Source organism: Eremomyces bilateralis (genome assembly GCF_010015585.1).
Source record: "Eremomyces bilateralis CBS 781.70 unplaced genomic scaffold P152scaffold_13, whole genome shotgun sequence".
NCBI lineage: Eukaryota > Fungi > Ascomycota > Dothideomycetes > Eremomycetales > Eremomycetaceae > Eremomyces > Eremomyces bilateralis.
This window is the reverse complement of record NW_022985079.1, coordinates 291,641-317,990: the sequence shown is the minus strand read 5'-3', so window position 1 is coordinate 317,990 and position 26,350 is coordinate 291,641. Positions and strand designations below refer to the sequence as shown.

The following is a 26,350-nucleotide window of genomic DNA, read 5'->3' as shown; positions in this document are numbered from 1 at the left end:
TAGCTTTGATGTTAGGTTTCGATCCTATGGGCGCGAATCAGGGGAGGTCCTTGCACGTTCGACCAACAGGCGTAAGCCGTACACGTACCATACCCCCGAAGTCGTTGACCTTTCAACTTCGTTTCGCTTCGACCTGGCCTTTCGAGGCGCTGTCGGCTCAAGAAGAGCGAATTGAAAGAGAGCTGTCTGCCAATGACCGATCGTCCCCGTCCATTTTCCAGTGCGAAGCCTTTCCAAACGCCTGCCGAATCGAACTCGTCGCAACGGAGGAGTACCCCCCGAGCAGGAGACGAGACGCATGCGATACTTCCGAGCCAAAGCATAAATACCACCTGCGATGACCCAACACGAAGTAATATCCCGAATCCTCCGTTCTTGTCGTCACCCGGTATAACCAATCTGGGCGGGCCAGGCCACCAGCGCCAGCCCGCACAATACCATCACCATCTGGCGGTGCAATCCCAATACGGCGTGGGAGTAGGACTCGGAATCAACACATATGGACAGACTCCCTCCCCCGGGCCTCTGATGTGGGACTGGGACAACTCGACGGCGGGGTTTGGCGATTTCGCGCACTTCTACGAGCCGCAGGGGGAGCTCGTGGTGGAAGAGTTGCACAATCAGCGGTCCTCCCAACCGGACTTCACGCTGTCCCAATACCTTGGCCCTGGGGCTGCCCCGTTCCAGTCGATCCCCCCGCAAGTAGGCGAATCCTCCCGCCGGTCGACCCCTCCCAAAAACGCCGCCGCCAACGCGAGTGAACCGACATCGCGATCGCATCCGCCGCCCACGTCCCCTGCCCCTGAACCCTCCCTCCACGCCCAACCACCCGCGCCACCCCAGGCCACATCGCCGCGGCCGCCTCCCCGACCTGCGATCCAAACCGGGATGAAAAGGAAGGCCGTCTCCGAACCGTCGTCCGCCAATTCGCAAACCGCCCCCGCCGCCGCCAAGCCCCTGTTCCCACCCTCCAAAAGATCAGCAACGTCGCGAACCGCGTCGGGTGCAACCGAGCGACGGTCTTCGGCGGGTCAATATGGCGTGGAGGTCGACTGGTCACCGGTCAACACTGGTGCTGGGGCGTCAGGGGAAGGGGAAGCAAGACAGGAGGAAGCCGTTGCAGCAGCAAGGAAGACGTCTACAGAGAGAGGCACGGCAAACGCGAATGGAGATCATTCGGTGGAGAAGTCGGTACCCAATGTCCGAGTCCGGCAGATCCCGGACGTCCCGAGCATTTCATCGGTCTTGCCGGCTGGGAAAGTGTTCCCCATCCAGATCGGCTCGAAACTCTTCCGTCTTTCAGGGGCGTCGATTTCGTCGGATTGTGAGTATGCGCGCTGGGCAGCAGTGCCACTCCCTTCGTGTACAGAAGGTTCTCCGGCTGACAGTGCATAGCACCGTCGTACTTCTCGCACTTCTTTGGCCAGCAATTGCTGAGCGCAGATGGTCGATCGGGAAATATTCACACGTTGTATATTGACCGCGATCCCAACACGTTTCGGGACATTTCAATGCATTTGCAAGGTATGTGGTAATAGTGTGGCTATCTAGTGTACACTAACATTCTCCAGGGTATCACATCAAACCTCGAGATGGACTGCACTACGTACGACTCTACGCCGATGCGCAATTCTACAGCTGTGAGTGCACCACCAATGTACGATGCACCCGCCACTAAACTCTCGTCAACAGTACCTCGCTTGACGCAGCAACTCTTCAAGTCCGAAATCTTTGTTCGCGTTGGCGACCGTGACTTCCAGATACCAAGAGAGCTGTTCTCCGGGCCCGGAAACACTCCGAATTTCTTCTCTCTCGGATTCGCCCACTTCCTCGGCACTCCAAGCGACACCTTCCCAGGCCTGGATCGCCAGACGCTCCTCCGACCTCCCTCCATCCTCCCGCCCGCCGTCCCCAATCGATCGGCAGAGATCTTCGCCGATCTCCTCCGACTCCTGAAGGGGTATCCCGTGAATGTGAGAGATGACGCACACCGCGAGGACCTGCTTCGGGATGCGCGGTACTTCAATCTCAAAGGCGTGGAGCAGCGCTTGCTGCCGTGCGAAATCGGCTACAATCTGGCACGAAGCGAGTCGGAAATCACCATCCGACTGGAAGATGTACGGCAGTCGGGCGTTTCTTTCACCCCTGCTCGACTTGCAGACCTTGGGTGGGGGGTGGAGTCTCGGATCAATCCTGCTACTGTTCCAGACACACCCCCAAGTGCTTCCGGAGCTCCGGCGCCAGGAGCGGGAATCCCGCCGCATCGCGGACACATCTGTTACGCACGGCCATATACCGACGAGGCCTCGAGCGCGTTGATCGTAGAGATTGGTTCCCCCGAAGCGACCCGGTTGGATCTCACCTCCATGCGCGCCACCTTCTACGGCCTGACCAAGTCCCGCATCTCGAGTCTCTTCCAAGTCATCGCCGCGAAGATGAACCTGCCCCTGATGCATCTTCCCCTCGGGATCATGATGATGAAAGGCCGCGCAGAACGCGAGCGCGAAGGAGCGCCGACCCCCAAACCCGTCGCGGAGGGCCTGTCCGCGCTGCCGGTCAGCCCGGCAAACTCGGGTGTCAGTGGCGATCGGGTGCGCGTCCGCTTCGATACGGACTCCGCGGTGACGCTGGACGGCGGACTGATCGAGTGGGAGGCGGTCGGCGATATGACGAGTCAGCCTCCCAACCTGCTGCCGCGAATTCGCCGCTGGTCGGTGAACAGGCACGACAGGGTGCTCGATGTGACGAAGCAATGGATTGTGAAGCGGGCGCTGTGGCGCGTGCTTGTGGAGCCGGCGGAGGATGAGCCGGATAATGGGAAGGTAGAGGTGGTTATGGTTTGTGTTAAGATGGTGGCGTTTACGGATCAGTGGGCGAGGAATTCGAAGAGGAGGTTCCTTTCGTCTTGATGATACCCATTTGAATGATTGTTTAGATTATGTACAATAAGAACTCTGTACGATAGATATGGCATGGTAAACTGCTATCACAATTTGTATGTATTCCAAACCCCCTTTTTCCTGGTCTCAAAGAAAGCTTGATGCCTTAGGGGGGGATAATTGATGCCTTACGCTACGTCTCATCTGGTCTGTCATGCTTGATTGATCATCAATACTCCGCACCAGCAGATTGATTCCAGAGTACAGCCATGACGTTGTGTCATACTATACAAATCGCTCATCATTCCAAGTTTGAATTCGGCTACGGTCAGTATCCTTGTGACTGTGTTGTGAATTTATGGCCGAGAAAGGAAAGTTGCTTCCAATTGGTCGACTCTCCACGGAGGACGGAGATCCCCGGTTTTCGCAGTATCGATCTACCTCGATCCGTATCCGCCACTCCGATTCATAGCACGCCCTTCTGTGATTACGCTTTCTTAATAATGTGCCCCGCGTCCTAATATTTCGTTCGAAATCTGCGGGGAAAGATGTTTGGTTCTTCTTTTCTATTTTCTTGATACCCTGATCTTCGTATTCTGCCGCCGCAACTATGGCAGAAAGACTCCTGGCGAGGTCAAGATGCCGCATCCAAAGCGCATACCGCGGAGCTAGCTTTGCTTCGAGTTCGACTTCTTTGAAAAGAGGGATCGGGAGAAGATACTCTTCCGCTGCGGCGGCGGTAGAACCACATGAAGCCCCTTTGGAAGCTCCGCACCCTTATCCGGCCCGATCAGAACCCCCGCGCCAGCAATCAGGACGAACCTTAGGCGACGTGAAGCCATTCTCCGAGTTCCTGACTGATACCTTCAATCGCCAGCATGACTATTTACGGATAAGCATTACGGAGCGATGCAATTTGCGGTGTCTGTATTGCATGCCCGAAGGTACGTCTCATCATCCGCTGTGAGGAATAATACTGATAGATATGGAACTCAGAGGGCGTGCCACTTTCTCCGCAATCACACATGCTTACCAGCCCCGAGATCTACTACCTAGCCTCCCTTTTCGTCTCTCAAGGCGTCACGAAGATTCGACTTACCGGCGGCGAACCCACGATCCGGAAAGATATTATACCCCTAATGCAATCGATCGGATCTCTGCGCTCGAAGGGACTACGGGAGTTGGCCTTGACAACGAATGCTATATCATTACACCGAAAACTGGATAGCATGGTAGAGGCAGGATTGACAGGCGTCAATATCAGCCTAGACACGTTGGACCCATTTCAATTCCAGCTGATGACAAGGCGAAATGGTTTTGAAGCGGTCAAGAAATCCATCGACAAGATTCTTGAGATGAACCGACTCGGAGCGAACATCAGGTTGAAGATCAATTGCGTTGTCATGCGGGGCCTCAATGATCGAGAAATCCTTCCCTTTGTCGAACTCGGTCGCGAACAGGATATCGAGGTCCGGTTTATCGAATACATGCCTTTCGACGGCAACAAATGGAGCAAAGGAAAGATGTTCCCCTATCAAGAAATGCTCGACCGCATTCGATCGAAGTATCCGACGCTGGAGAAAGTTCAAGATCATAAGAATGACACCAGCAAGACGTACCGCGTGCCGGGCTTTGTCGGCAAGATGGGATTTATCACGAGCATGACCCATAACTTCTGCGGAACATGTAACCGACTCCGGATCACCGGCGATGGCAATCTCAAAGTCTGTCTGTTTGGCAATTCCGAAGTCTCGCTCCGAGATATTCTCCGCGAAGGGAACGATGGCCTACCGATCGATGAAGAAGCATTCCAAACGATCAAGCAAGCGGAGATGAATCGGCTCGGCGAAAGCTTCAATGATGATACACCACTGGGGTGGGGGAAAAGGGAAGAGGGTCTTCTCGATATCATTGGTCACGCTGTGAAGCGGAAGAAGGAAAAGCACGCTGGAATTGGCGAGCTGGAGAAGATGAAGAATAGGCCTATGATTCTGATCGGTGGGTAGGTTCTGTGCTTTCACTCAATGTTGGCTGAGGAGAGATGGTTTATTTGAAAACATAGTCATAGATTCTGACTGGTGATCAATGCAGATGACGTACTAGACACATTGAGACCAACGGCATCGTTTTGGCCCACTGGTTTCGATACAGTGAAGCGCTCTGGACCATCCCCTCATTCAGGCGATCGAGAAGCCTCCCCACTGTTCACCCAAAAGAAACGCTGGGCGAACCCTGTACTTTGGCAACAATCTGTCCCACGCGTTGGCCAGTGGCAAACGACAGCTCTTCTTTACACTACCCACTCTAGACCATTCTCCACTACCGACTCTTTGAACGAAGAGGATGTGAAGCCAACGAAAGTTCGTTACACCAGCCGAAAACAGGCGGGTTCGGAAATGAACTATGCGGAAAAGGAGGGAATACGTAATCAGATTTTCAAAGAAGAGAGCGCCGAACGATTCAAACTGGCTCACGCTGGGAGGTCACCGAGCGAGGCCGAGAGTACCGATACATCGACGGCGAACCCTACGCTATCCTGGCCACCTACCATTGAAGCAGCCAAGGAGAGGTGGGCGGAAGAAAGACAACGCAAAGCTGCGGCAGCGAAAGCCATGATGGAGGGAAAACACAACGAAATGCTGTCATTGGGGCTGTCATTGGGACAGCCACCCGTTCCTTATCCATCACCACAGGAAGCCGTTCCGGAACAACCTCCCTCGAGAGTATTCCGCCATGTCGCCCAGGACCGATGGGGAAAAGGACTGGCAGTAGAGCCTGGCGCCAACCCAACGAGTCGACAAAAGCTGACACACCTAAACGAGCAAGGCGTCCCCCACATGGTGTCCGTGAGCGGCAAATCTAGCACCCGCCGCGTCGCCATCGCCGTCGGCCAAGTGCACTTCAGCGAGAACCACGGCGCCGCCGCCGTCGCCAGCCTCAAACACAACGCGAAAGGTGACCCTTTGTCCGTCGCACGGATCGCGGGAATCATGGCGGCCAAGGCGACGCCGTCGATCATCCCGCTGTGCCACCCGATCAGCTTGACGCACGTGGACATCCAGCTGGAGCTGAAGGTCAAGAAGGCCGCGTGGCCGACGGAGAAGCGGAAGAAGCGGGAGAATTCCCCAGCCAGTATCCTGGTGCGGGCGCGGTGCGAGACGGTGGGGGTCACGGGGGTGGAGATGGAGGCATTGAGCGCGGTGACGGGTGCGTGTTTGGGGATCATCGACATGCTGAAGGCGGTGGATAAGGAGATGTCAATGCGGAATATCCATCTAGTTGCAAAGGATGGGGGGAAAAGTGGGAGCTGGCGGAAGGCGGGATGGGAGGAGTTTGATGTCGACCGTGATTGGGAGCAGGATTCCACTTTTAACACGAATGAGTATGGGAGGCCCGCGTGATGACGTTCTGGATGTAGTAGATATGTACTATACAAGAAGCAAATCAAACCCTTCATTTCAATTCGTTCACATCGTTCGACCGTGCTTTTCATACGCAGTTCCCTTGGGGAAGTTCCAGCGGATATTCCCCATCACCTTCCACCACATCGGGGCCTGGATTCGGATACTTCAGCTCTGCATTCTCCCTGGGGCTGGTGCATCCATTGCCGACATTGACAGCAAGCATCTCGGGTCGGTTACTAAACGCCACAGTGGTTCCGGCCCGCTTCCAATGGTGCTTGGTCCTTGGGCGCGTCCGCGGTTCACGTCCCCGCACTGGTGGCATCTCGGAGCAGTAACAATAGCACGAGGAGAGCAGGATTCCTCCGTCGGACGTATCGGACGTACCGCCTTCGCAGTTGCAGGTGCATCCATCCATTTCGTAATGTGGACCTTCTCCCTCCGAGGTTGGTGGCTCTGAGGTCGGTGGCTGCGAGGCCAGTGGCTTCGACGGGAGTGACTGTGCCGGCGGGTCTTCAGGTTGCGAAAGAACGGGGGACGCGGGTGCGGTTGGTTGAGGTTCCAGTGCTTGGGAGGTACTTGGTAGTGGAGCGCCTTCTCCACTATCACTCTCGATGCTGATAGCTGCGCAATTCATATTGAGCTGGTCGCTTTAGTATCTTCGTTCAATAAGGCCACATCATGCTTACCTCTTGTTCGCGGTTCGTCCAACTCCAAGCGAACAGGACGTCCCCCGCTGGAAGATCCGTTGGAACCACAAAGTCAAAATTCTGATCGTCGTCTTCGTTCCGATGCGGACAACTGCCTTCATAGCTCTTGACAACACGGAATGTCTTCCCCTTATCGACCGAAAATCCGATTTGGCCTGTAACAGTGAGACGATGGACATCACATTATGGGTTGATGGGCACCCACAGCTTCCTCCATAATGATTTGCTGGTCTGTATATTAGCACCTCTTCAACATATCATGATCGACGCAGGGCGTTCATCCTACGTACATTGTCCGGTCATGTTCCAGTGCTGGGTGGACCCTGGTTTCCACGTGGCGACGGCCCGGCCTGCCGGGGTACCGAGGAGTTTCAACTGTCCTTTACATGGATACTCATGTTTCATGCCACAGCAGTTGTAAGGATAGTCTGGGTGTGGATCACCAGCACCTTCTGTGAAAGGATTGTTGGCCGCATTCAAAGACGGAGGATACTATAGAAGTCAGTGGATTCGGCTCAGCGCCGGATGAAAGATCCTACATCGAGGTGCATGTGTGCTTCCACATATGCCAGTAAGGAAGGAAGTAGAATGAGAAGGTTCTTCATCATGACTGCGTACTCCAGGTACAGTGTATAATGGTGCAAAGGAGGGAATGTTTTGGCTCGGTTCGATTCTTAAATCGAGAACAAATCCTAACACGGAGACAAAGGAATGACTGATGAAGAAAAAAAGTCTCGAGAGCAAAAAGAGTGTATATATAATTGGCGTGGTGTCAACAGGTGAGTGAAGAGAGGAATATTCGCCACTTGTCGGAAATCATCACTGCACAAAGGAGCGACTCATCAAAAAATCTCGAGAATAAAGAAAGGGAGAGCACTTATTTCCCATCCCTTACAGGATATCAAGGAGTATTTCTACGAACGATGGTCTCATTCCGGAAGTTTGGAAGTGTCCTGTGGGAATGGGAGGATTGGTGTTTGGAGTAGATTCCGGATTGTTTCAAAACATCCTGGAGAGCGCTTCAACCAACCAACGGAGCCGTCAAGGTCACCATCTGCATCCGACGCGACGGTCGTACCAGAGCGCTTAACAAAGAGTCCGGCGTTGAAAATTTTGCGCTCGTAAGTGTGACTGAGTTCTTTGTGTAACATTCAGCTGCCTAGCAAATGTTTCAGCCAACCCAGCCGGACTGGATCCAGCTGTGGCGGTTTCTGTGATCCATCAAGGGAGGTCGTTTAGCGGCCACCATATTCTGGTTTGAAAGTTTGAACCCCATACGCTTTCATCAGTTCGCGCAGCGCCATTGTTGCGTACTGGCTAGAACCAAGCTGCAGCTTCAAAATCACTGCGATATTGTCTCCCGAGCCTGACCCTTCCTTCGCCTCCTCCGCTTGGCTGCCGGCCGCACCCTTCTTTTGCAGCCTCTCCCAATCCGTTTCCACGAGTTGCTCGTCCGGATGGCTGTATCGTTTCACCGAATGTTCTGCGACCCCTGGACGACTCAGCAGCTTGCGATAACTGCCACTCAAACTAATATCTTTCCACTTCCTTCGCATGTCGTAGGGATCAATTCCACCGCCCTTCTCGCTTCCCATGAACTCCTTGTAGTAGTCGCCAATTTCGTTCGCGGGGTAAAGGATGTCGAATCCCGGTAAAGGAAGGACGACATCAAACACAGAGAATTTGCCGCTCTCGGCTTCCTCCTTGCTTAACGGGCGGGCACGCGTGTGCTGGTCCTCTTCGTCCGCTGCGCGATCAGTCATATCAGGTTGGACGACGACTTCGCCAGCGTCGTCTAGCGTACCCTTCTCCATTTGAGCCGCCTTCTCGACCAGCACCAGGTCGCCTTCTACGACGCCGTCTTGGAATCGCTCCCATCGGCGCGTAGCGACATGGTTCCACACAAGGCTCTGATACGCATGGACGTACATAAGTCGCAAACCCCTACTGATGGATCCGAGAGCCCCCTGATAATCGGCCAAGCGATCCTGCTTGCCGGACCGTCTGTCCTTGAACCCAAGATGCCTGATGATATTGGACTCTGCCGCAAACTTGCGAGGCATGATTCGAATCGCCTCGTCCGCTGATTGCGTAGTTTCCCAAACGTAGATCGCTCGAGCTCTGGCTACATCATCCGAAGACACCAGGGGCGCTTTTGTGGCCCCAGTATTTGACTCGTCGGCTGGCTGCTCGGTCTCGGATTCCTTCGGGAGTATATCATGATTGTACGTGAGGATTAGATCAATAGCCCCTTTCAAATCCTCCTGAAGGAGCTTCAACCCCACTTCGTCGGTACGCACAGCGAACGAACCAAAGCGCTGCAAGCCGTAGTAATTGAGAAATCCTTTCCCTTTGAACGCTGCGACAGCCTCAGAGACGACCTCATTGGCATATTCCAACCGTTTCTCCGGTGTGAGATCATCTTCGCCTGGGAAATGAGAATCGCGTAGCGTGATCACGAACTCATTCCCTTGAAGATCGCCGAGGTTCAGTTGATGTGGGTGATATTCAAAACCCCCGACTTTCGCATTGCGGAGTCGTTTCCCAATGCCCGCCAATCGCTCCGCTTGAACTCGGTACACGCTGACTCTTTGGACGGAGACGGCTCGGCGGTCCTTCGTCCCCGCGAATCCAAAGCTTTTGACTTGCATCTTCATTTGACTGGCCAGGAAATACAATGACTCCATTGTGTCCTTGTTTTCCTTGTACAGCGTGAAGTGCAGAAATTGACCCCCAAGCTCTTCCCAGTCTAGTTTTCCGGACCGTTTCCTGCCCGCCTGCCCGTTTCCTTGGGTGGAGCGCGCATCGTTTCCGCGATTCGAAGGGCCCGCCGATATTTTGATCGTATTGGAGTCCGTAGTTACGGTATTGAGTTTCGAGTGGAGGATGCGACGGACGGCTTGGTGGGCGCAAGTACGCTTCTCTTTGTCCTCGATGGAGGGCGAAGTGAACGATTTGAAGTCGCGGGCTTTCTTTGTGGGATTCTGGAGAACGTTTTGGTAAAGCTCCAACATACTATCCACACAAGATTTGCCGAAGATGTTCTCTAGGGTCGCAACATCCTCCGCCGTGACCTTCTTTTGTCAGTATTCAGAGCCAATTGACAGACAGATCACCACATACCTGACCATCGGCGCCAGAGGCACCCGCATCGTCCACAGGTTGTTCCTTCGGGGCTTGCTGGATCGGGTCCTCAGGTGTTTCCTCCTCCTTGGCTACTTCTTGACCTGAATTCTCACCATTCTTTGCATGAGGAATCGGTGCATCTGTTGCAGGAGGTGGCACATTCGATTTAGGACGGGAGTAATCGACGCTATCCAAATGCAGAACCTCTCCAGATAACTGAATCTCATTCACTAAGAAGTCCGTATACCTTAGAATCCGTAAGCATTAACAAAGCTATCTGGACACTTCCCATACCTTTGCTTGAGAATCCCAGAGAATCCTCGTCGATCAGGGCTAACATAGGCTGTTATGCCCGATCGCATCTCATCCGTCACTTGCGCATTGGCATCGAATTTGGGGGCGGGCGCATTCCCATTGCCATCCTGAGTATCGAGCCGCGCTCTTTTACTCGGACGTTCTTCGGAAGATTCCATATCGAAATGGTAGCGGGAGAAAATGTTTCAGATGCTAAAAGTGTATGAAATTTTTCGGAGTTTAGAAGAGATGGGATGGGAGCTGGAGGGACGAGGTCTTGGCATTCATCTTGCCCCTGATGACGGCTTGACCAGAATCGCATCACTCCCTGCAGTGATGTACAGGTTCAGATTTCAATTCAACGTCTGGATGGGAAGTTTCGAACCAAAAACTCATCAATCTGCATTTTAGTCCTAGTCAACAGTGCCGGAATAACTTCGCGTCGTCCCTTGCAGGTTCGATTTGTACGCAAGATTTTGGATCTTCAAACGTTGATAGTCCATTGTTCACCACTTCGTTCACTATCCACACTATCGTACAGTGTATATACAGTCAAGATCTGTCAAGATGATACAAACTGCCTTCTTCCCTGCCCATCAACCTCCCCCTCGATCCCTCCCGTGTCAGAACCACGACCCAGTCCCTCATGCGCTACCAGAGACCAAAAATCCTGCATCCCGTGTCCCCGATCCGGAACGCCCGACCCCCGGTTCCCCCTCTCCCCGACGTCCGCCACGATCTCCTGCGCTCGCTGGGTATCCCCCACTCTCAGCAACGCCTCCACGATGGCCGTGAGCGCCTTCCAGCTCGGCTGCAGCCCATCCTTCGACATGCGGGTCAGGAACGTCATCATCTTGCCCACGTGGTCGGCGCGGGAATAGCCCTCGATCATGCGGTCGTAGAAGAAGCCGTCGACGACGACGTTGTCGGAGAGCATGGTGCGCCAGAGGGCGTCGATCGCCTCGAGGTCGGGTGGGTGTTGTTGGAAGTGGTAGGTCATGAGCATCGTGCAGATGTGGACGGAGGGTTTCATTCCTTTGGCGCGCATGTGGGTGAGGACGCCTTGGGCTACCGCCGTGTCGGCGTTGCGGTGGATGATCCCGTCGATGATGGTGCCGTACATATGAGAGTTGGGAGCGATGCCTCGACTTTCAACTTCCCACAGGAATCGGAGGATGAATGCTAGCTGTTCCTCAGGAGGGAGATCGATAGTTCCGGAACGACCGAAGATGATGTTGGAAAGCATGCTGAAGGTGACGACGTTCGGTTGGATGTCGTTGTCCTGCATGTTCCGCAAAACTTTCATAGCGTTTTCCATATCGCTTTGCTCGAGGTGCATTTGGAGCATCACGTTGAACGTGTCAATGGTCAGGGGGATCCCCAGTGCTTGAGCCCAGGCGAAGACTTTCGCGATATCGTGGTGTCTTCTTTGCTTGCCTTTGCTGAGCGCGGTGATCACCGTGTTCAAGGTCCCAGTCGTAGGCTTGGGTGCCCCAGGCAGGTCGCCAATGGATTTTACATCCACCTTGGAGAGCGGTTTCCCATGAATGCGCTGGACCGCACGAGTCCACTTGTCGCTCATTTCATGAAGGAGCCGAAAGCCATGGTCATCATGGCCGCACCATAGAAATCCGAAGATGGCCTCGGTATAGGCTCGAGCATCCGGCTCAATCGCAGCACGATGCATGCGATCCCAGACTTCCTCAATGGCATCTCCCCGTTTCGCGATACGACAACCGACGATCATTGCCGTCCATGATGCCACCGTCGGAATGATGCCATTTTTCCGTAGGTACTGCCAAATCTGGATGGCGAGATCTTGTCTCCTCAAAGCCATAAACGTGGTCAAGGCGGTGTCGTACACAGACGACGGAATGGTAACCTTGACGGAGTCACCAATGCGAGTCGTATAGGCATCCTCGATCAGTTTCCACGTGTTTTGGGCCGCCCTTAAGCTCTTGTGTTCCTGTGCTCCGTAGAGAGCACCGACAAAGAAGTCGGCTAGGGATCGCCAAGATTCCGCTTTCTTCTTGCTTGACTTGAGGAGAGACGTCCATTCCGAGCCCCCTCCAAATACAATGCTTGCATACGACCTTGTTTTCTTAAGGTTCGCCAATAACTGCTGGTGGGTGACTGATGGTTCGCTGTGCCGCAGATGTTGACTCAGCCGATGGACCACCAGCTCTTGAGTGTTGAAAGTATCAGCGTGATGCAGAAGATGAGAAGCAAAGTTCAGAAACGGTTCAATATCTGCATCGACGGCATCAACCGTGTGTATCGAGTCTGTGGTGTGATTGATGACGAGAAGGTGGAAGGTGACGAGAAGGGCAATCTGCAATTCATCGATCGCCGTACCTGGGAAACCTGAGACGGTGTGGAGAAGGCGGTCCGAGAACTTCCTGAATTGGAAATCATCCCCTCCTATGCGTCGATCTTTGGTTTTAAGCATGGTCTGGACGGCGGTAGGAGCAGGTAGACACGACCAGTTTATTGAGCTTGTGCTCTTCCTTGGCTGATCCCGGGAAAGGGGATGAGCATGAGCATCGAAGAACAATGCCCATATTGTAAGGATTTCCCGAAGAGCACTATTCGACGGATTGATGTATTTCGGGTCGTTGGAGAGAAGCTCAAGCAAGAGGGTCCAGATTGCTTGAGCATAAAACTGTGGAAGCATTACGCCAACTCGCTGGAAGTGAGCGATGCATGACGACGGACTCGGGAGGTCAGCCATGGGATCCTTCTTCCACCCCCTCAGCATGACATTATAAAGCAGCATGAACACATTGGAAGTCCCGCGTTTGATCTTTGGCACGTCACTCAATGCTGGAGAAACCAACGCTGGACATCCAGGCCAGAATTCCTGCGTGAACAAGCGCCAGGCCTCTCCTGCGTCAGAACCGCGCGCTACCAAATTCTCCAGCGTTGTGACCGGACCTGTCCCTGCTCTTGGTGTGCGGTCTTTATGTTCCGTCACAGCTTGTCCCCTACCCTCAGCAGGATGTCCACTGTAGTTCGTCTGCACCCAGTCCATAAGAGGCACTCCTTTCATACTTGAGTCGTGCTCTGAAGGTCGATTTCTGGCCGCGCTGGGGCGAAACGATTCTCCGCGACGCCTCTGTTTGTTCCCATCCTCTCGAAGGGGCCATCGCAACTTATAAGGTACTCCTGGGATATGTTTTCTCTCCGTCTTTGATTCGTCCTGGGCTTTGGTTTCGCTATCGGGACGTTCGGGAGATGATGCGAATGCGGTGGAATATGCTCTCCGGTATGAATTAAGAGCATTTATGCTCCCAACAGCTTGGAGCTTGGAGCGGCAGCTTCGGCATATATACCCATTGCTGGTCATTGGGACTTCGGTGTTGTAAAGCTCCTTCAATCCCCCGAGCAGTCCAGCGACAGGTTCGGAAGGGAGTCTTCTTGATCAACGCAATCGCGCTATGTCGGTCTCCTTCAACTGGAAAGGGGTATACCACGTTCCATGTTTAATATATCATATTAGCCATCAACATCCCATGGAGTCCCCTTTGCACGATACAACAGTACGATCCATCATCCAACATCTAGTAAAGCACGCCTGAACTGATGAACTCTGAAGGGTTTGGTGAATGTTGATCGGCTAATGCTCGGCAAGTCGGCACAAGGACATGGATGTGGAGACTAATACGTTCGGGTTCCACATTATTCGACCGACTCACTCTCTCCCTCCGGATAGCCATCACTCCCTTGCTTATTTGGAGTGCTAAATGTCAACACTTCACATTCCACAAAGAAGTTGCCATGACTCATGGTGACAATCCTAAAGTATTTGAACCCCCCGAACCCTTTCTTCGTTCATTGTTGCCAGCCTGTCAAATCGGCGATCTTACCGATATCAAATATCCATTCCTCTGGCCTCTCACAACCTACGGAATACAGTGCCGAGTGCTTACCCCTGCTTCCTGATCACCCAAAGGTCAAAGGCCCAAGATTTCCCGGGTCTGATACTACCACGCAACAGGGTTGAGAGTACCGCAAGATGACCTCGCTGGTTCCAAGAGAACCGTACACCGCGGATGAGCTGCGAAGCTTATACCCAGAAGGGCTTGAGCTTCAATTAGTCCAAGTGGTGAGTCAGAAATGTTTGCTCGACATCCCAAGTACCTTAACTAACATGGATGATTCCATTAGCTGTTGCGACATGGAGAGAGAACTCCAGTATCAGCTCGGTTCCAGAATGTAAGGATTCTCTATCAAATTTAATGAATATTGGACTAATAAACAAATAGACCGGACTGCACGGACGTATGACTTCCATGAAGGATAACTTCGAATGAACAGGCACTTACATCTGCATAGATTGGCCGTACTGCAATGCGGCTCGAACACTGACAAGCGCTGTCCTGTCAACAAGCGACTTCTCAAAATGGGGCTCGCTAAAGTACCAGAGAAGCCTTGAGACATTTGGCCCTGATGACGGACCAGTGCTTACTGCTGGGCCGAAGCAAGAATCCGACGCCATCTGCCTGCCAGGAGAACTCACGGACTTGGGTCGAAAGACCACCTTAGAACTTGGACACCGCTTACGACGTCTATATGTTGATCAACTCGGGTTCATGCCCAAAGTCATTTCGAACACTGACATGATCTATCTTCGATCGACACCGATACCACGTGCCCTCGAGTCAATGCAGCAAGCATTTTCGGGCATGTACCCTTCCAGTGCGCTAACCGCTGATTGTCCACCACCCACGATATACCAAAGGACACCAGCCAATGAAACCTTGTATCCCAACGATAGTGGTTGCCGTCGCTTTGCGCATCTGAATCGTGCATTTGCGGAGAGGACCGCCGCTCGTTGGAATGGTTCTCCGGAGATGCGGTATGTTAATAAAAAAATAGGGAAGTGGATGCCCGACGGCCTAGTTGCCGTTGACTCGCGTCCGAGGTTGTCGGGAATCATGGACAGTGTGAACGCAACGTTCGCACATGGAGCACCGACCAAGCTGCCCGCAGAATTCTACGACCCGAAATTGCGGGAGATCCTTGACAAGGTGGCAGTTGAAGAATGGTTCGCGGGGTACACTGAGTCTCGAGAATATCGAATGCTGGGGATCGGAGCTCTTGCCGGTGACATTGTGTCTCGAATGGTCGGAAATGCCGAGCAAGCCGCCGTCGATGCATCAGCCCAGGGTGGCGGGGATGATGACGACGTCAGAGCCGGAAAAGAACGTGAAACCGGCATCAAGTTTGCTTTGTCCGGATGCCACGACACCACGCTTGCCGCCTTGCTCACGGGACTGGGAGCGTTCAAGGGCGAGAAATGGCCTCCGTTCACCAGCCATATCGCTGTGGAGCTGTTCAAGAAGACGGAATCAAAGGTGGAATCTGAGGCGGAAGGGTCTGAGGACGCGGCAACGTTGGCCAAGAAACCAAAGGGGTTTTGGAACAAGAAATCCGCAGGGAAGCTGGAAGGAATCGCGCGAAGGCCGATGCAGGAACTGACGGAGGACGAGAAGCAAAGACTCGAGGGATATTTCGTGCGTCTGCGGTACAATGACAAAGTCATGCAAGTCCCTGGGTGCAAACTTCCGGGCAACCATCTTGAAGGAGACGAGAGCTTTTGCACTCTGGTAAGTACTTTCCGCACCCCATCAACGACCATGACTTACGATGACCCAGACGGCCTTCAAAACCCTGGTGGACAAGTTCACGCCTCCCAACTGGAAAAAGGCCTGCGGATCCAACCTGGATTCTCCGAAATTCCCCCCCGAGATCGAGCCTGCGGGAGAGCTCTAAGATGCGAATCGAAGATAGCGAATGTCGTGTTGCGTGTTGCGTGTTGCGTGTTGCATGTTGCGGTTGAAAAATGGAATTCGTGGTGGCGTCAAGACTTGGTTGTCGAGGACAACGGACTCAAATGTCGATATGAGGATTGAAGGAGGGATCAAAAACGGTGCATTGACAAGGAAGTCAATAGAATAGTAGTCGGGAATACCTACCTGTGTATCTTAACTGGGGATCAGTGACAAAGGTGTCATGAATCCATGCACAAAATACTGAAATGCTGCAGAGCATCAAGTTCTGATACCAACCGAGTGCCGTTGAGATAGGATGTGCCCCTAGGATCTACGCAATCCAGTGACGTCCCCCCAGGGAATCGAGAATGTCTGTTTTCCCGTAGCTCATATCCGACTCTGCATGCCGTGTTATCATTCCCGTTCACTCCACCAACCCGAATTACGGTACATGTTTAAATCTTCGATTTGATATTCAGCGGCAATGGTCACGTTGGTTTTACCACCGACACGGGCCAAGTACAGCTGAAAAACCAAGTCTAGTCCGACAAAGTAGATCATCCACGCACAACGTGTGTCGAATGGAACAACCACGGGGCCTGCGAGATAGTGGCGGTTCTCTACTCACTTCAGTGAGTTAGAGTTTTGCACCTTGGACTTCTGAGGGAGGTCATTGGCCGTGGGACGGCGGAGGGGAGGTACCTACTGTGTACTTACAGTGAGATCAGGTGATGAGCCTTGCCATTTAGGGGCGGTAGAAGGTCACCGGTTCGGTCCACGCTCTTGCTGTTCTGTTTTTCTTGCTTGCTTCAGAAGGGAAGCAAACCAAACTTCTAGCCACTAGATTCTTCAATTCAGCTCATAGTCTTATCATAACTATGTATTGTGTCCTTTTCAGTGATTGAACGATGCTTGCAGAGACTTAACGATGGCAAAATTCATGTACTATGGCAGAAAAATAATGAATGTCATGATTTAACAGGACAGGAGCCCCTTCTGCCTAACAAAGGTCAAAATCCTAAATTGATTTCAATTCGTATACTCATATCGATACGGTGTATTTAACACTGATCTGACTGATTTCAGCACGCTCATTTTGGTAGTGACCTTGTACTGGGGAATCCCCGATCTGATGCTTCTCATTGAAGTCAAAGAATGAATTTCGGGAGCTACCGCGATATCCCGAAGTGCCATTGTTGGTGGATATCGGATATTTAGGCGCTTTTCCCGACCGCTTTCTCCAGGTCCGCTAGTAAGGCAGTTAGCACCATTAAATCGTCATTCTGGTAGAATTGACATACCCAATGCTTCTCGTCGCTTATACTTCGCATCCTCGATGACGCCTGTGAACCTCGTTAGTGTACTGATATTAGTGAGAGACGAGGGAACATACCCACGGATGCATCGCTGGAGAATTGCCCAGACCTTAATGTATGTTAACATCACATCGCTATTTGTTCAGCGATGTACTTCTTACCATTGAACGAACGTATGTCCCCTATGCTCTCCAGAGGTGATTGGGAACAGTCGTACCGTGCTAAGGACGGAAGTATAGTCGAGTGCCGGCTTAGCGGTGATGACGCTGTACGTGATGAAGTGCTCGATCGTCTACAGGGAGCCTGTCAGCAAACACGCAATCAAGGAAATCCACAGAGAAGCGATGGCATATACTATAGCCGCCTCATCTGCGGACCCGGTACGAAGAGCACCCTACTGAATGTTCCTCCTGCTTGACCTCCAGCACCGTGCCGTCCTGGAACGTCCACTTGATCACATCGGTGTCCGGGGAAACTCCCTTTGTAATTTCACTCTTAGATAGATTCGTCCAGAACGTCGCAAAGTCCTGCAGTTTGATCAAGTGCCAGACCTTGCTGAGCGGGGCGGAGATGACGGCGCTTTCGACCACGCGGGCGGCAGTGGGGATCGTGGATGCCATGTTGTACCGGGATTTGGTTGGTCGATGATCTGCAGAAAACTGGCGGTCGAGATACTTTTCGTGGATGTCAAGGAAGCAGGTTGGAGAAGATAGTTCGCGGTCCATTAAATTTGCTGGCGGGTCGGGGAATTATAAACGACTGGAGGATTTCCGGGCGTAATAGTGAAGTCAGGCTTCCGCGCTCCCGCCGATCGTGTGTTGACCGTTAGTTGAAGCTGGTTGCCTGTTCCGGAGATGCAGCGCACTGCGTCATCGGCTTGGAGCTCCCTTGCTTTCATCATGCGCGAAGACGCGACGACGTGTGAGGGTTCGGGAACACGCCTGTCAAAGCCATCAAATATCTAATTTGATCGGTGCCTCTTCCCCGTTTGCCAAAAGAGAGGTAATATACTGGTAGGTACCGTAACAAAGGCGGATGGATGGATTTACGGTGCAATGGCCTGGGTTGGTCAAGTTTCACGAGCGGCTGCCATAGAAGGCAGTAGATCCATCTAGCATTGCTATCTTACACACCTAGGCATGATTGCTACGACTCTCCGGGCGTAGGCTAGAGGAAGATGTCTAAGGTGGCGATGCAATGGGAGGGAAAGGTCACTGTCATCAAGAGACTACCGGAGTGGATCGTTTAGAGGAGTGGTATCTATGGCAGCTTCATCAATAAACGAGAGGAGAGTATACATCCTAACACCGAGGAGGATACTAGCACGGTGACGCCTTGAAACTGCAATCACCCTTTCGGAAAACTTTGTGGGTGATCATCCATTGTCGAAAAACGCGAAATCATTCTCATCTTGACGCTATGCAGAACTTCACTCATGGAAATACAAACATGAATAATGAGGAGAATTCGGAACTGGTGAAAAGAAACCATCGCTATCAAGTCTCGCTCCGGAGCAAGGAACGCTCAGGTGTAGCTCCGCATCGCATCCTCGTATCCGGTCCCGCCCTTCAGATCGCGGTTGAAGCTCTCAGTAACCTCGAGAACACCCTTGATATGTTCCATGGAGAGGAGGCTCCCCTCGTTGACCGCGATGGCTTGCGCAGCACGGACAGCATTCTTGATCTGTTGAAACTCAGTTAGCATCGCCACTCATGAACAAGCAAAATAGGGGGATCTTACCTGTCGACCATTCAAAGTATGCCGAGAGAGGGCATCGAAGTCCGGCTCGGAGAACGGAGTCGTCTTGATACCTTCCATGACCCGCACCTTCTCCAAGAACGTCCTCCACACCTCCTTGCGCGCCGCCGGCTTGAGCTCGTTGTATCGCAGCGCGACGTGAATCCGACTCTGGAATGCATCGTCGAACGTCTCCACACGATTAGTGGTCAGGAAGAGGATGCCCTGGAAATACTCGAGCAGACGGAGGAAGATGGACACGAGCGCGTTGCGATGGATGTCGTGGATCTCCCGCTTCTCCAGGAACACGTCCGCTTCGTCGAGGAGGAGGACCGCGCCCCAGCTGTGTGCGATGTCCATGATCCGTTGCAGTTCGGATTCCAGCCGCGCCGGGTCAGTGCCGAGTTCACCGGCAGAGACCGCATACAGCGGGCATTTGAGGAACTCCGCGATCCCCTCGGCCGTCAACGTCTTCCCGACGCCGGGCGAGCCGTGCAGGACGATGACAAGTCCTTTGCCCTTGCCTTGCACGACGTCGTCGATGGTCTCAGCAGCATGGAACTTATGGGCGGACACAAGCGATTTGACGATCGATTTCTGCTTTGCAGGTAGAACCAGCGACTCGAAAGCGCCGTCGTTCCATTCGATGTCGTGGACGCCGCTGAGGGTGAATTCCAACCAGAGCTTCTCTGAAAACGAGAACCCCAAAACCACAGGGCTCGCAATGAGTAGCTCCGCTTCCGAGAACTCGGTTTTCTTGGCCCCAATTTCACCGTTGAGCTTGTCAATGTTCTCACGAGGGAGCTCATCGCCATCCGCATCGACGGGGACGTCGACGATATGCGGGTGGTCCTTGTCATCAAAGATGATCTTGCGCTTCGTCTTCTCTTCGTCCCCGCCCTCGTCACCGCCCAAGGCCTCAATATGAGCATGCCCCTCATCGTCGTCATCATCCGAGCCGCAACATCCGGAGCAATCGTCGCTATCGGAAAAATCCTCTTCATTATCTTTGGGTCGCGTGACCGTGATGGCGTAATTGGGATTAATACGGCGGAAGATCGCAGGGTCGACCATGATGCGGCCGTTGATGTGAATCCGAGCGATCTGATTCTTCTTCTTCTTCTGGAACGCGAGGCCCTTATGGAAGCGGTAATTCATACCCTGGAAAGACACGAACTTCCTTCCCCGTTCGACGAGCTGCTTGCGAACAGCTTCGGGATCCTTGTGATACTTCAGAGGGAAGCATGGAAGGTTGTTGATCTTCTGAGGTCCTTTGAACGACTGGATGGGGACATTGAACTCTCCCATGCCGAAACTTTTGCCATCGTACTCGAGATAGCGTCCATCAACATCATACCATTCGCCTCGCAGAATGGAGCTGTTCTTGTACGCATGGTCGACTTTGAAGCAACGAGGTTCGTCGGCTGCACCATACGTGCTAGTGTATGCAACGGTATTCGGCTTGAAAAGCGCCCAGAGGAGTTCAAACGTGATGGTGCCAACCTCCAGCATCGGGTATAGCTTCTTCTTGGTCGCATCGTAGTCCTCGTCCAGGTATGCCACCATGAGTTTGCAATGCGAAATCTGGAGTTTGAGCTTCTTCTTCAGCTTCCGCTTTTTCTCCGCCTTGACTCGTGCCTTCAAGGTTTTCTTGTAGTGTTCGCGGAAGTCTTCAAGGTAGAGGAAAAGGGAGTTGGGGTCAACCTGGCCAAGGTTAGCTACATAACACAGTTCGGATGGAGGTGACTTACACTTGGTCGATCCTCAACCAGAGAAACGGACTTGACCTCCTTCATCACCTCGGCGAGTGCGTCTCGGAGAAGCTTCGACTTAATATCGACGCTCGTGTTGAGATACTTGTTTTCCCAGTCGAAGGTGCGGCGAACGGTGAACACGTATTCATCGTATTCGTCCATATGCTCCTCGACGGACTCCTTAAGCTTGTAGTTGTGTATCGTGTCTGAGGCCAGTCAGCAGTGATCGCGGAATCAACGGACATACATACTATCCCACAGCTCATCGAGCCGCTTGAACTCGAGAGTAGATCCGCGCTTCGCCTTCTTCCGCTTCGAAAGTTTACTCTTCTTTGACGACTTGCCAACCTTTCGGGAGCGCCCACCGCCGTTCTGACCTTTCTGTTGCTGCTGAGTCATGAGGACTTCCAACTGGCTTTGGGCATCCTGTAGCTGTCGCTGTAGCTCGGTCATGGCCGTTGTAGCAGCATTGTCCGATCCCTCTGGCGAATCCTCCCCTCGCTTGTCCTCCTCCGCTCCAGCCTCCGCATCCGACTCTGACTCTGAATGTGACGTTTCGCGATCATGACGGGATGACTTCTTCGAACGGCGATTTCGAGAGCGGCGATGGTCGTCCTCCGATGAGGAATCCGATGACGATGATGAATCCGACGAATCCGACGACGACGAAACCCGTTTCGACTTCTTATGTTTCTTGGACTTCGCCTTGCGTAGCTGTGCTTTCCGCCGTCTCCGGGCCTTGAGCTTCTTCTTGAGCTTCTCTTCAGCCTCCGAATCTGAGTCCGAGGAACTGCTGGAATCGGAGTCGGAGTCGGAGTCGTCGGAGGATATCTCGGTCGAGTCGTCGATCTGTACCTTCTTCTTCCCTTTAGTAGCCTTCTTCTTATGCCTCGGACATTTCTTGATCTGCTTCACCGTGGTACCGGTCATAGCCTCCGTTGCACCAACACTTGGGGATGTCTTTGTAGCGGCGGGAGTGTCATCTTGCTTGATTTCGATCTCCTCCCCCGCCTTATTGTCCCGAGCAGTGTCCATGTTTGTGACTGCCACGGTGTCGGTATTAGGAATCATCAAAACGAAGGAGAACCGTTTCTTAAGGGGTTACACCTTGAAGTGAAAGAAAAGGATTCGTCGGCGTACTGCGAAGAAGGCACTGCGAAGAAGTGGGTGGGCTGGTGAAGTACGGAATACACATGCAACATACACCGGATTCACAAGCACCATGCAGGGATGTGAGCTCAAGTGAGGCGGTCTACGTGGTACTCGGTCAGTGGAAGAACACGTTCAAGCATGTGGAACAACGCAGAGGTGGAAATGGGCGGATGTGGTGCCTTAAATATCTGAAGAGTGAAGACTGGTGAGTGATGAACCGATGATATTATAACAAGCTGACCGGCTCGTTGCCTCGTGACCCTTGCACAATGCAAGGAGGTGAGGATATCCACCACGGTGTCTGGCAGTTACTAATAACTAAGGAAGTTGGCTCGAGTGTTAACCTTCAGCCTCAGATCATCAGAGCGCTAATATGAATGTAATGAACGCTATTGGGACTCGGGAGTTGGGAGGGAGTGGGCGAAGTGAGTATTCACATCTGATACAGTTCACCAATAGTGTAGTGGTGGTGGTGATTGGCAAGGCTACAGTACATGAATGATGGGTCCGGTAATCCCGATATGGCTTAACATCCTTGCTTCAGCCTTGAACTATCATCGGATTCCCTGTGACTCGAATTGAATATCTCCTTTCATTCACCACACTGACCGGCTTCTCATTAGCACGTTCAATGCGGTTTGAGGATCCATATATCTGACATACTTGGCTAGGATTCCTCCTCGCAGCTAATGCGGCTTGAAGTTTCGACATTAAAAGGCCCCATAACTCGCTGCGGCGACGCCCAGGCACTGCCACATTATGGGGATTTGGAGCATCGCCAGGTCACTCCGCTTAATGCGGTAACGGTTCGAATGTGACTCACAAATGAGATATGGATTTCAAGTTGCAGGTCCTGTTCACTCTAGGTAATCGATTGACGCCACTCGCGACACCACATTTGTCACGATGATTCCAGACAACAAAGCTAAAGAGAGTGCCCAGGGGAATATATCGATGGAGAATTATGAATACTTTGTAGACTATGTTTAACGCTCATTCGTCACGCCCATCCAAGTCATCTTGCTCGTCTTCTTCATTATCATCAATCGTCTATGAAATCATCTCCCGACCCAGACGGATTGGAATCGTCCTCGGGGTACGCTTCATACGTCGAGGAGATGGCACTCGTTGCCCGTTCCCGCGCACCCCGTCGCGACAACGATCTCGGAGTTACAACTTGACTCGTTGCCTCCAGCATTGATTCGTCGCTGTCCGAGTTAAGGTCACCGGATCCTTGCTCGATGCTGGGCAGGACTCTCTCTTCAGTCACGCTTGTCGACACTCTTCTCCTTCTTCTTCTTGGCGTAACGACAGTCGAGGATGCTGACCTAGCCCATCCCGAAGGGGTCGAAGGAGCGGATGAAAGCTCCGCTGCCTTATTCCTCCTCCGCAACCCCCTCTCTTCACTCGTATCTCTCTCATGAACCGACGGACCCGTGTCGGACGTTGAACCAAGCCGCCTTCCCCGCCATCGTCGCTCCCACTCGGCCTTGTAGGCAGTGCGATGGTACCAGTCATCCAAACGAAAATCTTCCTCTGTCTTCTCGGTGATTATCGGTTCCGATGGCGGGTGGAACTCCTGTGGCGAGGGATGCAGCTCCGGGCGGATTTGCAGTAGTTCCAGGAGGTGTTGCTGTTCTCGGTGAGACTCCTCGTTGTCGTGGATGTTGGCTTGGGTATCCGAGTTCATGTCGGATGGTTCGGACGCATGAGTCTCCTCGATGTCAGACATCGTGTCCGGATCCGGATCTCCCGGCAAGAATGGAGGGCCAGAAAACCCGTACTGTGGCGCGGGTGGCGCCCCCGACGGCGCAGCTGGATGGACTCGAACGTCGTTCTCGTCAGGATACAAGTCGTGCAATCGTTGGATTGTCCCAGGGACAATGAATTCGGTGTAATGGTCTGGGGTATCTCGCCGTCGAACTCTTGAGCTTCGTCGTTTTTTCTTCGGGAGTTGATTTCGGTAGTCCAGCCGTGGATCGGGGATTCTTTTCCTGGTACTGCGCAAAGCCACCGCGACCTGATCGTCTGTCAATGGCTTGCTGAGGGACTTGCTGTGCATGTCGGCAGTCCGCCAGTACACCACCAACCCGCAGCGGCGAGGTAAGTTGAGCCAGTATTTATTGCGATATTTGTCCTGCCAGTCCCGCTTTGCATCCATGCCGACCAGGTCGAGAGCATCCCACACGTCTTCCTTGCGGATGCATGGTTTGTAGCTCTTGGTGTCCGCCGGTCTGAACTGAGCTATGCGCTCCCGAGCTCTGTATATCGCCGCCTGAACCACTCGTTTGGTGATCATGAGGACCACCCGGGAAAAGTCTTCAAAGGCCGAATACAAGATCGACGGTTCTTCATCTCCTTGTGCAACTTCCCGCCAATTGCAGATTTCTATCTCCCTTCTCGGGTTCATGAAGACGTTCCGGGACAATTCTAGAAATCGTTGAAGGTTAAGTACTCTCGCGGCAGGAATCTTATCCAACAATGTTCGCCCTTCCTGAGCGTAGGACTTCGCCTGTTCCAAGGTTTGCGGGAGCCAGTATTCTCCACGAGCCCATGAAGCTGCACCCAGAACACCGTCTTCGCCAACTTCCTCCTCATTCATCTCCGCTCGCATCCGTGCATTCTCGCTCGGCATCAAACCCTCGATCTCTGCCGCAATGTCGGATGTCAAAACAGCAACATCGCCATACTTCTTGATCTCGTCCTTTCGCTCTTTATGCCAAACACGGACCTGCAGACTCTCCGCGGCACGGTCTAAGGCATCTTCGGCAATCCCGTTCATCTCGAACGCCGCTGGAAGATCACGATATGGAAGCAGGATGTCGTCGACCTCCTCCCAAAGTGGTTTGAGATCATCCGCAAGTGGGTCCACATGTACGGTCCGAAGCCAGGATTCTAGAAACTGTGCGTAGCTCTCGCACTCGAAAGGGTTTTTGCCTGTTGCTTCTCCAACACCGTCGTTGTATAATTTCCAACTCTCATCCGAGGAAGAGACATCGGTTGCTGGGTATGTTGCCCAATAACCCTCCGTGTCGGCGTCGTAGGAATGTTCTTCGTCGGTGCGGGTTTCATTGCCCTGATTCGCATCCTTCTCGGTCCCGGTGTGTTGTTGCAGCTGATGAACCCAAGAGTTTAGGCGAGACCTGTCTTTTTCAATTCCGCGTTGGTTCCCCCCGTCTTTGATGGTATCCCCTAGCTCGCTATCACGCCCGTCCACGTTCGAACCATCTCCTTCTCGTGAGCGCTCTTTCCTCTTCCCTTTGCCGGTGTTATTGAGCCCGATATCAGGATGGGTGGAATGTTCGTCGGTAGACTGGCCGCTCGCATAATCATCCTGCCCTCCCGTAGACTCATCTCGAACATTAAGAGAAATATTTTGCGGGGGCACCCGTTGGCCGTTGGATTCGGATGGGGGAGTCGTGGAGTCGGAGTCCGAATACTCTTCGAAATCTTGCTGTTGTTTGACGAGATTCACAATCTTAACAATCTCGGGCAAATTTCTTCGGCCTTTCAACTCCAGAGCCTTGAAGAAGGCCGCCTTTTCTGCCGCAGACCATGTAGTTGCGCCAATTCGAGATGGTTTCAGCCCACGGATATCGAAATCTGCGAACGGATTTGCGGCACGCGTGATCTCCTGGTTCAGCAGATGACGGTATTGGTCGGAATAATAGCCTTTTGAAGGGAGCAACCGAATCCGCCGTTTATAGGTCGAGAGCGGTCGAGAAGGCGAGGGCGACTGTTCGTCATCCGCATATCTCGCGGAACTCGGTCGATTGTCTTCGTCTCCTAATAGACTCTCCGAATTCCATTGCGCTGAATCACTGTTGGTAGCTGGCGGAGCAGTTTTTCGTCGCTTCAGTGGACTGGAAAGGGGCTCTCTCGCCAGGTGCGATGACGGAATCCGGCGTTTTCGACCTGGCAGACTCGATTTATGCGCAGGCGCCAGTGAAACATAGGTGTCGTAGATAACATCTTGCTGACCTGGGGATTGCGGCGACTCCTTCCATGCTGCGAGCCCTGGCGACCTTATACGAGATGCCGATGAAAGTAAAGGGAATTTCTCTTCGGTATCGTGGTACAAATGATTGGAAAACTTGGCCCGAGGCAAACCAGGCTCTGAAGATCCCGCCGATGCTTCAGAGTGGCCTTCGCTTGACATGATCTGAGGAATGTTTGATGAGGGGGAGATCGTTGGAAAAAGTTGATA

The 26,350-nt window shown here is 52.9% G+C and overlaps 9 protein-coding genes across 9 annotated transcripts; 3 read left to right on the top strand and 6 right to left on the bottom strand.

Annotated features, from left to right (window-relative positions):
• Positions 1–192: 192 nt before the first annotated feature.
• On the top strand, positions 193–2,909 carry P152DRAFT_450212 (uncharacterized protein; the record flags this gene model as incomplete). The annotated part of the gene is made up of 4 exons (XM_033678157.1): positions 193–1,324; positions 1,396–1,524; positions 1,572–1,640; positions 1,693–2,909. The coding sequence occupies 4 exons, from the start codon at positions 193–195 to the stop codon at positions 2,907–2,909; spliced, it is 2,547 nt and encodes an 848-aa protein (XP_033533136.1).
• A 239-nt stretch (positions 2,910–3,148) lies between these two features.
• P152DRAFT_467131 (molybdenum cofactor biosynthesis prote) lies at positions 3,149–6,280 on the top strand (the record flags this gene model as incomplete). The annotated part of the gene is made up of 5 exons (XM_033680749.1): positions 3,149–3,206; positions 3,623–3,823; positions 3,876–4,877; positions 5,061–5,239; positions 5,654–6,280. The coding sequence occupies 5 exons, from the start codon at positions 3,149–3,151 to the stop codon at positions 6,278–6,280; spliced, it is 2,067 nt and encodes a 688-aa protein (XP_033533135.1).
• On the bottom strand, positions 6,267–7,925 carry P152DRAFT_459441 (uncharacterized protein). The gene is made up of 5 exons (XM_033679675.1): positions 7,530–7,925; positions 7,281–7,482; positions 7,196–7,216; positions 6,970–7,145; positions 6,267–6,923 (listed from the first exon to the last, which is right to left on the bottom strand). The coding sequence occupies exons 1-5, from the start codon at positions 7,593–7,595 to the stop codon at positions 6,369–6,371; spliced, it is 1,020 nt and encodes a 339-aa protein (XP_033533134.1). The 5' UTR covers positions 7,596–7,925; the 3' UTR covers positions 6,267–6,368.
• A 300-nt stretch (positions 7,926–8,225) lies between these two features.
• On the bottom strand, positions 8,226–10,620 carry P152DRAFT_437922 (putative pseudouridine synthase TruD/Pus7; the record flags this gene model as incomplete). Its single annotated transcript, XM_033677592.1, has 3 exons — positions 10,411–10,620; positions 10,114–10,363; positions 8,226–10,067 (listed from the first exon to the last, which is right to left on the bottom strand). The coding sequence occupies exons 1-3, from the start codon at positions 10,587–10,589 to the stop codon at positions 8,226–8,228; spliced, it is 2,271 nt and encodes a 756-aa protein (XP_033533133.1). The 5' UTR covers positions 10,590–10,620.
• A 352-nt stretch (positions 10,621–10,972) lies between these two features.
• Positions 10,973–13,459, bottom strand: P152DRAFT_474661 (uncharacterized protein; the record flags this gene model as incomplete). The annotated part of the gene is made up of 1 exon (XM_033681341.1): positions 10,973–13,459. The coding sequence occupies one exon, from the start codon at positions 13,457–13,459 to the stop codon at positions 10,973–10,975; it is 2,487 nt and encodes an 828-aa protein (XP_033533132.1).
• A 680-nt stretch (positions 13,460–14,139) lies between these two features.
• P152DRAFT_418869 (histidine acid phosphatase-like protein) lies at positions 14,140–16,475 on the top strand. Its single transcript, XM_033677113.1, has 5 exons — positions 14,140–14,515; positions 14,578–14,625; positions 14,676–14,691; positions 14,746–16,019; positions 16,069–16,475. The coding sequence occupies exons 1-5, from the start codon at positions 14,426–14,428 to the stop codon at positions 16,183–16,185; spliced, it is 1,545 nt and encodes a 514-aa protein (XP_033533131.1). The 5' UTR covers positions 14,140–14,425; the 3' UTR covers positions 16,186–16,475.
• A 676-nt stretch (positions 16,476–17,151) lies between these two features.
• Positions 17,152–18,472, bottom strand: P152DRAFT_459437 (Bet v1-like protein). The gene is made up of 5 exons (XM_033679674.1): positions 17,899–18,472; positions 17,662–17,792; positions 17,578–17,609; positions 17,486–17,527; positions 17,152–17,433 (listed from the first exon to the last, which is right to left on the bottom strand). The coding sequence occupies exons 1-5, from the start codon at positions 18,223–18,225 to the stop codon at positions 17,399–17,401; spliced, it is 567 nt and encodes a 188-aa protein (XP_033533130.1). The 5' UTR covers positions 18,226–18,472; the 3' UTR covers positions 17,152–17,398.
• A 552-nt stretch (positions 18,473–19,024) lies between these two features.
• Positions 19,025–22,062, bottom strand: P152DRAFT_467126 (uncharacterized protein; the record flags this gene model as incomplete). The annotated part of the gene is made up of 4 exons (XM_033680748.1): positions 19,025–19,183; positions 19,241–20,941; positions 20,989–21,197; positions 21,243–22,062. 4 exons carry the CDS (start codon positions 22,060–22,062, stop codon positions 19,025–19,027), a joined length of 2,889 nt encoding a protein of 962 aa, XP_033533129.1.
• Positions 22,063–22,995: 933 nt separating this feature from the next.
• Positions 22,996–26,313, bottom strand: P152DRAFT_515049 (uncharacterized protein). Its single transcript, XM_033682884.1, has one exon. The coding sequence runs from the start codon at positions 26,300–26,302 to the stop codon at positions 23,186–23,188; it is 3,117 nt and encodes a 1,038-aa protein (XP_033533128.1). The 5' UTR covers positions 26,303–26,313; the 3' UTR covers positions 22,996–23,185.
• Between the last annotated feature and the right edge of the window lie 37 nt (positions 26,314–26,350).

Bases quoted from the DNA above. Each gene is read 5' to 3' on its own strand.
- P152DRAFT_459437 (XM_033679674.1), bottom strand. From the start codon at position 18,225: ATGGACCGCGAACTATCTTCTCCAACCTGCTTCCTTGACATCCACGAA. The intron at 17,793-17,898 runs GTAGGGTGCTCT...GGCTCCCTGTAG, and splicing joins TCAAGCAGGAGGAACATTCA to ACGATCGAGCACTTCATCAC. The intron at 17,434-17,485 runs GTATGTCAATTC...CTGCCTTACTAG, and splicing joins TAAGCGACGAGAAGCATTGG to CGGACCTGGAGAAAGCGGTC.
- P152DRAFT_459441 (XM_033679675.1), bottom strand. From the start codon at position 7,595: ATGAAGAACCTTCTCATTCTACTTCCTTCCTTACTGGCATATGTGGAA. The intron at 7,483-7,529 runs GTAGGATCTTTC...TGACTTCTATAG, and splicing joins AAGCACACATGCACCTCGAT to TATCCTCCGTCTTTGAATGC. The intron at 7,217-7,280 runs GTACGTAGGATG...TATACAGACCAG, and splicing joins CTGGAACATGACCGGACAAT to CAAATCATTATGGAGGAAGC.
- P152DRAFT_515049 (XM_033682884.1), bottom strand. From the start codon at position 26,302: ATGTCAAGCGAAGGCCACTCTGAAGCATCGGCGGGATCTTCAGAGCCT.
- P152DRAFT_418869 (XM_033677113.1), top strand. From the start codon at position 14,426: ATGACCTCGCTGGTTCCAAGAGAACCGTACACCGCGGATGAGCTGCGA. The intron at 14,516-14,577 runs GTGAGTCAGAAA...TGATTCCATTAG, and splicing joins AGCTTCAATTAGTCCAAGTG to CTGTTGCGACATGGAGAGAG. The intron at 16,020-16,068 runs GTAAGTACTTTC...ACGATGACCCAG, and splicing joins ACGAGAGCTTTTGCACTCTG to ACGGCCTTCAAAACCCTGGT.